The sequence below is a fragment of the Sciurus carolinensis genome, chromosome 17 (genome assembly GCF_902686445.1).
Source record: "Sciurus carolinensis chromosome 17, mSciCar1.2, whole genome shotgun sequence".
Taxonomy (NCBI): Eukaryota; Metazoa; Chordata; class Mammalia; order Rodentia; family Sciuridae; genus Sciurus; species Sciurus carolinensis.
Genome location: NC_062229.1, coordinates 4866369 through 4880169, shown reverse-complemented (window position 1 = coordinate 4880169; position 13801 = coordinate 4866369). Strand labels below are relative to the sequence as shown.

The window sequence follows — 13801 nt, the reverse complement described above, 5'->3', positions numbered from 1 at the left end:
AGTGGCACCAATAATTCACAGGCACGATTACACGAATGGGTACACGCTTAGGGGGGCTTATATATCCATGGGGTACACTTAAAGTCATATTGTACATCTCAGGCTGCATGCACTTGGGGGCTTATGTATGCCCTTGGGCGCACACTCAGTTACACCCTGGGGACAAGTTCAGGAACTCCCAGGGACTGACACAGGGTGTGTATTCTTGCCGACTCCTTGGGGCCAGGGTTCCCCACACCATATCCATACTGTGTGACTCGCCCCACCCCCAAGTCCAAGCACTTCCAGAGTCTCCCCCAGTTCTCAAGTCCCCCAGTCATGCTAATAACAGGTCCAAGAGCCACGTTGTTTCCCCTTGCCTTTTACCTTCATGAATCACAAAACCCGAATGCAGAAATAAGTGGACACACACACATCTGTGCTCTGCACACACAGGGTGGCAAAACCCAGCACATTCAGAATGACACATGCCTGTTCACGCTGGCACACAACACGACATTCACATTTACAGCTGCACATTCCCTCCCCACCATGACAGGTATACACACAGCGCAGCACAGTGCACTCACGTTCACGCTGTGAGATGAGCCTCACCTGTCACCAGCACCTGTCACACTCACAGTGGCATATTTTGGGGATGCCTGGTGACTGGGACATGCCTGTACTCATGTCATGTCACATACATGTGCCATATGTAGAGTGACATGGGCACATGCATGACATTTGCTGTGACCCCCATGTTCACATTTACCCATAACACCTTTCCTGTGGGACGCACAGAAACTCCCACCCTTCCCAAAATGCTTATTCTCCCTCACACACACACTCACTCGCTCACACAACTCTGCAACAGTCAGGACGACATTACATTTTCTGTATATGGGGACAAGTGGTAGGTTGACACTGCATTTTCCATCTTTGCTGGCAGCTGCAATCCTGTCCTCCAAGCTGTGGCTGCAATGTCCTATTTATTCAGGTGTAGCCTCTGGGGGAAGGGAGAGACCCAAGGGCAAACAGATCAGCCCCTGGGAGAGAAGCGGGGGCCAGGCCGGGGTTCCCCTAACCCACCTCCCTGGCCCCTGGCTTACATGTACTTGTGTTCCTCCCCAGCAACTCCAGGATCTTCTGTGTGTTTTTATTGATTTGGTTTACTTCTGGTGAGAGGGAAGGAAAGACAGCTGAGGCTGGGGTGGGGCCTTACACAAAGCCCGCCCCCCGCCTCCGTTGGAGGCCCCCTCCCTGCCAGGCCTCCAGCCTGGAGTGCAGCCAAGCCCTGCCCTTTGGTCCCCAAGCAATCCAGAAGGCATCATCCATTGCCCCTTCCAAATCCTAGGCTTTGGGAGGACAGGAGCCAGGCTACCTGCTCCCCAGAGTCCCCAGCACCCAGTCTGGTGCTGGGCATTAAAATAAATGCAGCCAACAAAGGGCAGGACTTCGGGCACCTGCTGGCACCGTCTTCAGTTTTTCGTTTCCACCTTGGACCTTGGTGTTGATCTCTCTGATGGCCTTCATGGCCTCCCCAAAGTTCTGCAGGATGACTCTCCACCCCTTCTTCTGCTCCTCCTGGCACTCCTGAGCCGCGTTGGAAGCTAAGGGCATGAATCCGGGTTGTCTGAGTGACCGCCCAAGCCCCACATGACCCCCTGGGTCTCCCTGGGGCCCTGTACTCACCATTCCAAAGCTCCCTTTTCAAGCTCAGCAGCTCCTTAGACATCTCGGAATCTGTTCAGGAGAGGGCAGGGGAAACCTGGCGCTGCCTGGGTCGGCCCTCCTGGGAGAGGGGTGAGGGAAAGGGATGGGGGGGACCCCAGGTTCCCAGACACCCTCCCGCAGCAGACACTCACTTTTCAACAGGATCAAGATGGAAAGAGTGATAAGGAACAGAAAGGTCAGGGCGAGAAGGATGTACAGGCTCATGATGGCTCTGTGCACCCAAGTGGGGACCTGCACGGGGTCTGAGGATGGCCTGGGCTGGGCTGGGACAGAGACAGAGAGGCGGCCAGGTGACCTCCAGGGCCCACCACCACCAGCCAGACCTAACACCAAGGACAGCTCGCTCTGACACCATTGGCAGCTGTGACCGTCAACAGTGCTGCCCCAACATCCCCTCACCCGCACCCCCAGCAATGGTTTCAAGCACGTGCCCATCACAGATCCCCCTACAAACCTTACCCAGTGTCATCAACACCCGCCAACATCGATGCCCACGGCCTCCAACACTCACCCTCACCTTGGCCACCACCCACATTTTGGACGTTCCCATCACCATTACCACCTACAAAGCCACCCGCACTGCCACGGTCTCAGCCTTGATGCCACCACACTCCACACCCTTCACCGCAACCTCCACAAGCAGCCCCTTGTCCCTGGAGTGCCCTCCCGCTTGCCCCTTCCTGAGGTTGGAGGCCGGGCGGGCAGGCCTGGCTCACCTTGATTGACAGGCGCCGGGTGACTACCCCTTGGCTGGTCCCGATTTCTGAAGGTCAAGGTGATATTCTCATAGTCAGGGTCTTGGGCATCTGTGTATGATTTGGTGGGAGAGGTTAGAGAGACCTGCAGAGAACCCGGAGTCAGGGAGGGGACTGGGGATCCTGGTGCGCGCACGAAGCCCCTGAACACAGCAGATTTTCAGGGGCAAAAAATAAGGAGTGAGAAATTAAAATCTGCTTCGCGGTTCAGCAGAGCAGGTGGACATGACCTATGCATGCATCCTGGAGGAGGAGGACCCCTCCGGCCCCCACCTGGGCCCCTTCTCTGTCCTCTCTCCACCCCCCTTGACCAACCCCTGCCCACGCCCGGTTCCTGACCTTTGTCACTGTCTGCGTTTCCCCCTTTCTTGCCTTGGAAGGCTGCTGTCTGCATCTTGATGTGCTGGTTATGTGGATTTCATGGTCTCTGGCCTGCTGGTGTGTCCACACATCCACACCCACCGGAAAGTGATGGGCAGATTAGGAAACCTGGGGGCAAAAGAGGAAGAAAGGGTTTGCCGCGTTCTCATGCGTCCGTGACCCTCTCATCTTGGCTGGTCCTCGCCCCTCAGACCAAGAGGGTCAGGGACTCAGGAGCCCTTAGACCCAGAGACAGAATAGGAATGCTACAGGCATGATGGGGAGCCTTCCGGGATGGACTTCCTCCTCCCACCTCCTGGGTCTCCTGTGGTGCCTCATCTTCTAGGGCAAAGGTCATTGTGCTTGGAGGTGGGATTCCTGGGTCCCTTCACACCTTCCTCCCCCAGTCTCCGTCCCACTGCTCAGCCCTACCCCACCCCGAAAGTTCTGCTTCTCCAAGGCCCCGTGGAGGAAAGGAAGGAAAGGAAGGTCGTGAGTGCAGCCGCTGGGACCACAGCTGGCCCTGAGGTCAGAGCACACCCCTCCCCCTTTGCGGGCAGAATCCTGGAGGGACAGTTCCCCTCCCCCTGGAGACTCCAGCGGGGTCTTTGTCTTTTGTCTTCCTTTCTTGTTTTTGTTTTTTTCAGGACAGGGGATCAACCCAGAGCCTCATGCACACTCAGCAACTGCTGTACCACGGAGCTGCACCCCCGGCCCCAGCCGCACCCCCAGCTCATTTTCGGCTCCCCTACCAACCACACAGAACAAATATGCACACATGCCTCCATTTTCTTTTTACACTGGGGATTGAACCCAGGGACACTTCACCCCTGAGCTACATCTCCAGCCCTTTTTATTTTTTGAGACAGGGTCTCACTAGTTTGCTGAGGCTGCCTTCAAGTCTGCGATCCTCCCGCCTCAGCCTCCCGAGTTGCTGGGATTACCGGCGTGCGACTGGCTGCACTCACCTCCAGGTACACAGGGCGCAGTCACTGGTCGGCTCCTGCAGACACGTCCCGGGCTCAGCTGCAGCCGTCCTTCGTGCCACCAGAGACACACGAGGTGCCTTCGCTGGCTCACACACCCGCACTGCCTAGGAGGCATCTGAACGTCCTCTTTGTTTTTATCTGACCTCGAAAGTGAGGGCTACAAAAGGCACAAGGTATTTGAAGACTTTTGCTTAAGTCTAGAGATGCGTCTCCGATAGACAAGTGTGAGCCACGTGTTTAGTGAAGGATTATTAGGACTGTGGCGGTGCTGGAGATGGAACCCGGGCCTTGCACAGATCAAGCAAGTGCTCGGCCACTGGGCTACACCCCCAACCCCACACATTTAATTTTAAAACTTTTTAGCAGCTGCATTTTAAAAAAAGGTAAAGTGATAAGTTAAATTTAAAAAAAAAATTTTTTTTGCAGTGCTGGTAATGGAACTAGGGTCTTACACATGCTCACCAAGGGCTGTGCCAATGAGATACACCCAGCCTCGTCATGTCTATTTGTGTGTGCAGGGGTGCCTGGCTTCAAACCCAGGACTTCCCACATGCTGAACCACTTTACCACTGAGCTACACCCTCAGCCCTAAGTTAACTTCCAATATCATTTTTATTTAGCATAATACAACCAAACTACTACTGTTCCAGCATGTGGGTGATATTTTAAAACTATTAATGAAGTTGAGCATAGTGTGCACCTATAGTCCTAGCTACTCAGGACTGAGGCAGGAGGATTGTTTGAGCCCAGGAGTTCAAGGTCAGCCTAGCAACATAGCCAGATCCCATCTCAATAACAACAAGACAAAAAAAAAAATTATTAAAAGATAGCTTATATTATTTTCTCCTTCCTTCATTTCTTCTTTCCTTTCTTTCTTGTCTTAGAAATCAAATGTGTATTTGCATGTAAGATCCATTTCAATTTCAAACTGGCCACATTTCAAGGTTAGATGCCTGCTCTTGGACAATGCAAATGGAGCGAACTATAGTTTACTCTCTTTGGGAAGAAAAAAAAATGAGAAATATAAGACTTTCTGACCACGTGCAGGAAAGTGTATGGCTATGTTTGGCTTAAAACTTGAGATTAAATTTGAAATCATTTTGGAATGGACACCGTGAGCTAGTGAGGGTAACATTGTTTTCAAAATATTGCCAAATCTCCAGGAAAGATCAATTTCATAGTCGTTTCCATGCCAGCTCCTCTATCTGGTTGTAGAAAGAAACCAGCCATTGAGTTACACAACAGACCCAGAGGAGTGAACCAATTGGAAGTCGGCTGTGCTCTGATGGACAGGTGTAGAGAGCGAGGCTGCAGCTTTGCCTATTTCTACGATGAGTCTGAGGCCTGGCTCCAGCCCCCTGCACTTCCTTTGAGAAAAAGTCGATGAACGGGAGGCCCACAAGCAACCATGTCATGCAGGAAACATTCATGGGGTTACCTGACCAACACCCACTTTTCAGAGGGTAACAATCTCAACTTTCTCTTAAGATAGAAATGTGCCCTCAGTCCTGTCAGTGAGAAAACTGGGATTGGCTGAAGGCGAGCTCATGACCCAGGCTCAACCAATCAGAGACTAAGCTTTGCCACAGGCACAGTCCTATGAACCAGACCTGACCAATGAAACTCTGGTCTGGGACTTCTGTTGGGTTAACAAGGAGAAAAGGTGTTCTCTCTTTTTTTTTCCCCTCCACTGAGGCTGCCAGACTGGGAGAATGTAAGCCTGGTGTCGTGACAGGGGAGACTCTGCTTGAGAAAGAAGCCAGCACTGAGAAAAGTCGAGCTGAGGAGAAATCTGGTCCTGTAGAGATCATGTGAGACCCTAGATCTAGCCATTTCTGAATCTGCTGTTCTAATACTGGGCTTCTTAGTTGCACATACCAAAAATCTTCTTTTTTTTTTTTTTTTCTCATGCTAGCTTGACATGGGGTCTGTGGTCCTTGTGTCCACAAGGATCTTAGCCACTACAGGGAGCTAGGGCATTAGCTTTCTTTAAAATATTTTTTTAGGTGTTGATGGACATTTATTTTTATTCATTTTTATATGCAGTGCAGAGAATCGAACCCAGTGTCTCACACATGCTAGGCGAGTGCTCTACAACTGAGCCCCAGCCTCAGCCCAGGCGTTGACTTTTGAGGAGAGAGAGACTCAAGAAGGGGGCTTGCCTGTCCAAGGTCACATAGGCAGATATGGTATCCAGGTCTGCATTGCTGGGACAGGCAGATGGCTGTGTTGGAATTGAGGGGTTTGATTGGGGTCCAGATACAGGATGACAGTTGGGTGGGGTTTAGAGACAAAGTGGCTTCACACCAGGGAGCTCCCCAACACACATGCATCATGAAGAGGAGGGACATACAAAGCCTACACCCACCCTCTCTAGTCCTGGCCACACCTCTGACTCACAGTCCCACTCAGTCCTGAGGCCACAGTGTAGTCAGGAGGAAGGACCTGGGAAGGGAGTTCCCCAGTTGGAGTCCTGGGTGGGTTGCAAAGCCACGAGGAGTAGAATGATCTCTGTTCATGGCCACCAGGATCAGACGAGGGGCTGGGCCACCATTCGGGGCGGGAGGCAGTTGGGGACAGTTTGATACACCCTGAAAACCAGGACCCCATTTTATCCCCTATCCTCCAGGGTGACATTAGAGTCTTGGGTCTCTCAAGATTGGGTGCTAGGAATTCTGAACTGTGGCTGCATCTCCTGGGTTAGGATTCCTGGGTTAGGGTTCCTGGGGACCTGGACCCTGAGTCACCTGGATTTGTCCTCTGTGCCCTGGGAGCTGTGGCAGAGGATGCTCTAGGGCACTGGGTACTCACTCAGGTTGGGGTAGGGCCCTGATGCAGGAAAACCAAGAATCCGTTCAGGGCATATATATTTGTGATCCTTAATCTGTGTCCCCCAACATGAGTGTGTCTGTCATTCTTCACGTGGGTTCAGGGGTGCCTTTCTGTATCCCTGTGTATCTGTGGGGACACACATGCCTGTAGTGACCATGTGTGTTAGTCCGCTTAGCAAGCATCACTATAATGAAATACCGGAGCCTGGGATTGCTGGGAGCTCAGGGCCCAGAGTGTCCTGCCCACAAGACTGACCCAGATCCTGCTTGAAGTCTCACAGGGACGGTGGGGAGGACAAACCAGCAATTTCCTATGAGGCAGGAGCCAGGGGACCGTCAAGGCGGCCTCAAAGGTGAGGCTGTCCTGGTTCTTGAAGGGAGCCCTGAGCCCTCAGCTGGGGGTGTTAGTGGAGGAAGTCCGGGTCCCGCTCTCGTGGAAGAGGTGGGAAACTCCACGCAAGAAGAGGGACAGGGCAGAGGAAAGTGACGGGCCCCATCCTCGGTCCAGCAAGTCATTCCCGCTGGGGGCGCCAGCTCAGCCCTTGCTCTGCCCCTCCCCACCCCCGCCACCCGCCCACCTAAAGAAACCGCGCGGGACCAGATCTGCTGGGTCACCATCTCTTTGGGTTTATTTCCCCCCGCGCTCCACCGTGGCCCCGCCCCGCCCCGCCCCGCCCCGCCCCGCCCCGCGCGCCTCGCGCACGTGCTCAGGCGGCGGCCTGCAGGCGGCAGCAGCGCGCTCCGGTCCAGTCCATGCCGGCGCACTGGCAGTGACACGTGGTCTCGGCGCGCACGTCCCAGGAGCCACAGGCTGAGCCACACGTGCAGCCGGTGACAGCGAAGCCTGGGGGCGGGGCCAGGAAGCTGGGACTCAGAGGCGGGAGGCTGGGAGGTGGGGGTGGGGTGGGGTCGAGGTGGCCGCAGCTCCGACCAGGGAGAGGGTGCAGGATGCATGGCGGGAGAGGGCTGGGGGCCTGGACCCCAGTGTCCTTAGGAAATGAGGTGCCCGAGCCGGGGTGGAGGGATAAGGCTGGGTGAGGGGCTGGGGCACTAAGGAAGTAAAAACTCAGGACACGGCAGGAGGGGATCTTCCCAGGGGTCTTGGGGCAGAAGGAGCCTGAACAATGGCTTGTGCACTCACCTGCAGGGCAGGTAGCCAGGTCGCCTCTGGAAGTGACAGTCCTGCAGTCCAGGAGAGTGTTCTTTATTGCCGCCAAAACTGCCGAAGGGGGGATGGGCGGCTGTGAGACCGGGCCCTCCCCCATCCTCAGGCGCTGACTCCTGGTGACTTGGAGTCAGGCAGGGGAGCAGAAGTTTCCCGGGGATGGGCCAGGGGTGCAGCTCAGTGCACTCAGTGGTAGAGCGCTTGCCTGGCAGGCAGGAGGCCTTGGCTTCCATCCCCAGAAACATTTGGGTGCACACACACGTTTCCCTTGGGAAGGCCCAGGTGGTCCAGTCCTGGTGGAGAGGCCACCACCTTCAGGATCCTCTGCCTCACCTTGGGTGTTCTGGAGTAAGCACCCAAGTTTGAGGTGGCAGGTGGGGTTGCTTTGGGGTTGGGTTTGGAGGTGTTTCAGGGTAGGCTGGAGGAGGCTGGGAGTGGGGTTGGGTTGAGCCAGTGGTCGAGGTGAGGTTCGGTTAGCAATGGGAGGCGCTGAGGTCATGGTCTGTTCAGGATCAGAAAGGTCCCTAGGGTGGATGTGGGGGGCTCACTTAGGGAGCTGGTGTCCTCCTGGATCTTTTCATTGATGGCTTTGTCCACGGAACACAGTGAATTGCTGGACACCAGCAACCCCAGGGCAGGGAGGAGAAGGAGGCAGAGAGTCCTCATCCTGCGGTGCTATAAGAGGGAACCAGAGACCACCTCTGGGTCAGCTCCTTTCCGTGGTGATTGAAACCTGGGGCTGGATCCCTGAGTCCCTGGGGGGCCAGATTTGTGCTGGGCCCCTGGACATGACGGGGAGAGCTCTCACTTACCCTTGGCGGACTCAGTTGGAAACGATCCGAATCTCTGCCACACAGTCCTCCTGAGGTGTCTGGGTGTGAGGCTTCCTGTCTTGACTGCTAAGTCCCTTGGTCCCTGGCTCTCCCTGCCCACATCCGGGCCAAGAGGAAGTCCCTGGAGTGGACTCTGGAGGCCCCAGAGGGTCACTCTGCCTCCTCCCTGCCACAGCCTCCCATTCTGCAGCCCTCCTCCCCACACTGGGGACTGGTCAGGAGGAGTGTGGGTGATCATTGCAATGGCCCAGGTCCAAGGGATGGGGAGAGAAGCCGGAGCTGCGTGCAGGAATGGGGGATGCAAACCTGTTGAAGGTAGTGTCCCTGCGTGGGCCTCGTGAGCCCTGTTCATGCCCGGCGCCTGTCCGCAAGAGCATGGAGACTCAGACAGTGTGCTGAGCCCTTCAGTGGAGCCATCCCAGGCAAGCTGGTAAAACTGGCGGGCAGGCCAGGTCCCGGTCGTTTCCTTTGAACCATCCCCTCCCTAAGAGCAGTTGTTACATTTTTGTTACTTTTTAAGTTTACAGCACAATAGATTTTCCTGGTGATAAAATCCAGGGAGCATCAAGTCAGTCATTTTTCAGCGTAGCATACAGTTCAGTGGCCTTAAGCACCTCCATCTCCAGAACTTTCTCCAGAGCACAAACTCGGCCCCTGTTCAACACCCTGCCGCTCCCCGGCACCCACCTTTCTACTCTGCCACTTCGTCCACTCCGGGGACCTCATATACAGGGAATCATACAATATGCATCCTTTTATTTCTGGCTCATTTAACTTAGCATGACCCAGAAGAGATGCTGCCTGATCACATGGCAATTCTCTGCTTAACTTTTTTGTTTTTGGTACCAGAGAATGAACCCAGGGGCCTTCAACCACTGAGCCACATTCCCCAGCCCATTGTTTATGTTCTATTTTGAGAGAGCATCTCCCTAAGTTGCTTAGGGCCTCACTAAGTTGCTGAGGCTGGCTTTGAACTTATGATCCTCCTGCCTCAGCCTCCCCAGCCACTGGGATTATAGGCATGTGTCACCGAACCTGGCTATGCTTAACTTTCTGAGGAACTACCCATTCTTGCATTTTTAAACTATTGAAAAAAATTTTTAACCTTTAGCAATACTTAAAATTATATGAAATTCAAACTCCAGTGTCCATAAATGAAATTTTCTTAGAACACAGATGCCTACTTTTAATTAATTATTCTTTTGGGGGTGCTGGGAATGGAACTCAGGGCCTTGCACAGACTAGGTAAGTATTTTACCACAGGGATACACCCATCCCCCACTTTTTAAAAAACATTTATGGCTGCTTTCACATGTCAATGAGAGAGTTGAGTAGTTGTGACAGATACTATGGCCCTTAACAGAAAAAAAAAAAAAATCCCACCCCTGTTCTCTAGCAATGGGTGTGAAAGAGAGATCAGGCTATCTGCTGCAACTTCATGCAGGAATCTGGGTGATTCTCATGCTATCATGTTAGCACAGAAGCCAGACATAAAAGAGGACATGCCATACAAATCCACTCACACAGAAAGATAGGAAAGGAACAAAACTCATCTATGCTGTTGGAAATGACAATGGAAGTTGCCTGGAGAATCCAAGATAGTAATGATATGGGTACACAAGGAAGCTTTCTGGGAAGTTAATGCAAGATTTGAGCTGTACACTGACATTTGCATAATTTTCTCCATACATGTTATGTTTCCATAAAAGTAACATGAATGTATGAGATCCCTGTGTAAATTCAACAGTATCTGCAGGTCCAAAGTGGGGGTGATATTTATTGTGCATCTACTATGTGCCAGGTGCTGTGCCAAGTATTGTGCATGCAATAGAGTGCAGTTAGACGCTGCTCCTGCTGCCGTGGAACTTGCCCTTGTGTGTTGGGAGAAGACAGACACCAATAGGATACTCAAGCAGACTCAGGTGCCGTTCCTGTGCAGGAGAAGAACCTAGTTCCATAAGAACTTGCAATATAATAATCTGTGGACAAATCCCCTCGTGGACAAATCCAGGAAGGTTTTAGTGGAGTGGGAGATGGCCGAGGGGAGCGGGAGGGGAAGGAGGAAGAGTTAACTAGGAAACAAGCCAGGGAGGGCATTGTGGGTGGAGGGAACGTTGTGTCCCAAGCCCCAAGTGGGTCAGAGTGTACCCGTTTTGAGGAACTGATACCAATCTAATGAGGCAGGAAGGCGGGAGCCTGGTTGGAAGAAACAAATTCCATAGTTCGTCCCTCTGCTCTGGTCCCTGCAGGGACTTTGCGGCCCACTTTCTTGTCAGATCTTTCCCCTACCCAAGTCCCAGCTCATTCCTTCTCTCTGAAGACACCCAGACACAGCCTGGGCATACTAGAGTTTGCAAGGAGACAAAAATCATTTTGGGACTTGGGGGTGCAATTCGGGGTAGAGTGTTTGCCCAGCATGCCCCAGAGGCCCTGCTTTCCATTCTCAGTGCCACAAAAGGGGGGGGGGTATTTTTTTTTTTTTTTTTTTTTTTAGAGTTCTTATTTTCAAACCCTTTAGCCACAGAACTTTTCAGATAAGAGTTCTTGAAGGTCACAGAAGAAATGAGCAGGTGGAAGAGAAAGGAAGGTGGTATAAGGAACCCCTAGGGTTCCCTAGGGACTCAGTTTGAAAATCCATGGGTCAGCAACAAGAAAAGTCTTAAAAAATAAAACCCTTTCATCCTTCCAATTTCTACCAGTGAAAATGAGGTCTACCAGTGAAAATGGCCTCAATTTTGCATCTGATGCTACCCAATGAAATTCCACAAGTAACAGCACAACCACACATTTTTAAAAATCAATTTTATTTAAATACAATTTATATACAATAAAATGCACTCTCCGAAGTGTCCCATGTGATGCATTTTGACAAGAGTATATTCCAGCACATTGCACGAATGTTTTGTTTCTCCCAAGTAGAGTTTATTTAAATGGGGTTTATTAAGGTATCCTTTATAGAGAGTAAAATCCTTCATACAGCCCTGTAACCATCGCCACCAATGCTCACAGTTAGTTGGGAAAACAAAGAACTTTCTGAAAGACCCAGAAGAAATGGCTTCTGTGTCCCCTGAAGCCACATAGGACTTTTTTTTTTTTATCTCATACAACTGGTTTAATAAATATTCATAACGGCCACCAACTTGCTCTCTTTGCTGTTAATAGACATCTGTCCTTGATGTCCTCTTTGAACAAAGAGGACTTGTAGCGTTGGGAAGCCTAGAAACTGTTGTCATCTTCCAGAGGAAGTCCCGGCTTCTGATTGGTCGCCTTACTAGGTGATAACTTGTCACCCTGGTGACAAGATTGCAATGACAGGAGGCTCTATCAAATCAGAAAAGCATCATTGACACTTGCTTCCTCTTCACTGTAAGAGAAGGGAAATACAAGCCTCCTCCGTCAGTTTCTTTAGCCCCGCGCTGGGGATCACCCTGGAGCCATTTGTGCAAATGCTTCTGCCCTGGGGAGAGTCCAGCGTGCAGAACGCGAGTCTGAGTGGCAGCCGTGGGCTCGGACTGGGGGGTGATGTGGCAGGACCTGCAGGGCAGGCAGTGCCTGGGGCTAGGGCCAGTGAGAACCTCAGGATGGACCAAGAACTTCCAAGAGATTTCCGGTGTTAACACCCCTAGGTTTTCTCTGTGAAGCCTGCTCCTGCCTCTCAGTGTTCCTTCCAGGGGGAAGGGAGATCCTACAGAATCCTTCAGATCTTTCACCTCAGGCTCCCACCCCGCCCCTGCCGCCCCTGTAAGTTCTAAAACGACCCTATCCACTCTTTGTGCAATGTGTGACCCTGTATTGAGCAAGTCACACACATGACCTTATTGAATCCCCATAACCACCCAGGTTAGTAGATTATTATCTCTGCTCCACAGAAGGAGAGTGTGAGACCCAGAGAGTCTAAGTAACCTGTCCTGGGTCACACAGCCAGTGCATGGAGAAGCCAGGATCAAGTTGGAGTGCCACCAGGACTATCATTTCTTGGCCACCAAAAGGTATGTGGGTGGCAGCTTTTCTTTAAAAAAAAAAAAAAAAGTCTTTTGAGAATATTCCTATAGCTTTTTTCTTTGTTTCCTTTTTAGTTGTAGGTGGACACAATACCTTTATTTATTTATTTTTATGTGGTACTGAGGATCAAAGCCAGTGCCTCGTATGTGTGAGGCAAACACTCCACCACTGAGCTACACAACCCCAGCCCAGCCTTTTTCTTCAAAAAAAAATAATACATATGTGTATACATGTACATTTGGAGATTGAACCCAGGGGTGCTTAACCACTGAGTCACATCTCCAGCCTTTTTAAATATTTTATTTAGAGATAGGGTCTTGCTAAGTTGCTTAGGCCCTCCCTAGTTGCTGAGGCTGGCTTTGAATTCATGATCCTCCTGTTTCAGCCTCCTGAGCCACTGGGATTACAGGTGTGCGCCTCTGTGCCCTGCTAAAATAAATGTCCATTTAAGGTGCACAGCGTGAGGGTTTGCAAAGTAGATGGTGAAATGGTTACAGCAGTTACTACACTCATTGCTTCACAGGTACACATTTCTGTACACGTGTGCAGCAGGAGCACACAAAATCTCTTAGCCAAAGTCCAGCCTACGGGGCTGTGGTTGTGGCTCAGTGGCAGAGCGCTCACCAGGCATGTGTGAGGCCCTGGGCTCGACCCTGAGCACCACGTAAAAATAAAATAAAGGTATTGTGTCCACCTACAGCTAAGAAAAGCATTTTTTAAAACATCCTGCCTGATAGTATTACCTACAGCCCTGGTGGTGTGCGTCAGACCTCTAGCTGGGGGTCCGATGCGTCTGCCACTTTGCATCCTCTGACTGCATCTTCACAACTCCTCTTCCCCTTAAAGAAGTCACAGAAAGAAAGTATCCTTATTTGAAAACAAAAACAGACCATCCGGAGTCTACAATAGGAAAGTTCCCTTGCATTTCTTCTCCCCGCAGGAGTGGAAGGTGGGGTGTGGAGCAGCCTGCCCACCCCAGATGAGGAACTGTGGCCGGGAGGGAAGGGTGGCAGGCAGGGGCCGCCTGGCCGCAGTTTCCCCCGAATGAAGTTGAGCCACCGTGTTCCCAGCTCAGCCTCCACCGTGCATCCGGGACTGTACATACCCCTCCCGGTGATTGCAAGAGCCGTGTGCAACAGTACCGAGACCACTA

General features: G+C 51.9%; 2 protein-coding genes across 3 annotated transcripts; both read right to left on the bottom strand.

Annotated features, from left to right (window-relative positions):
• Positions 1-353: 353 nt before the first annotated feature.
• Positions 354-2878, bottom strand: Mcemp1 (mast cell expressed membrane protein 1). Of its 2 annotated transcripts, XM_047532417.1 has the most exons (7): positions 2808-2878; positions 2430-2519; positions 1845-1976; positions 1672-1722; positions 1443-1589; positions 1089-1154; positions 354-985 (listed from the first exon to the last, which is right to left on the bottom strand). In XM_047532417.1, coding segments are annotated over exons 1-7 (543 nt in total). In that variant the 5' UTR covers positions 2863-2878; the 3' UTR covers positions 354-983. The 2 variants fall into 2 exon arrangements, with proteins under 2 accessions (XP_047388373.1, XP_047388374.1); XM_047532418.1 differs by lacking the exon at positions 1845-1976.
• Positions 2879-7322: 4444 nt separating this feature from the next.
• Retn (resistin) lies at positions 7323-8768 on the bottom strand. Its single transcript, XM_047532061.1, has 4 exons — positions 8626-8768; positions 8362-8488; positions 7790-7867; positions 7323-7492 (listed from the first exon to the last, which is right to left on the bottom strand). The coding sequence occupies exons 2-4, from the start codon at positions 8477-8479 to the stop codon at positions 7356-7358; spliced, it is 333 nt and encodes a 110-aa protein (XP_047388017.1). The 5' UTR covers positions 8480-8488; positions 8626-8768; the 3' UTR covers positions 7323-7355.
• Positions 8769-13801: the final 5033 nt, after the last annotated feature.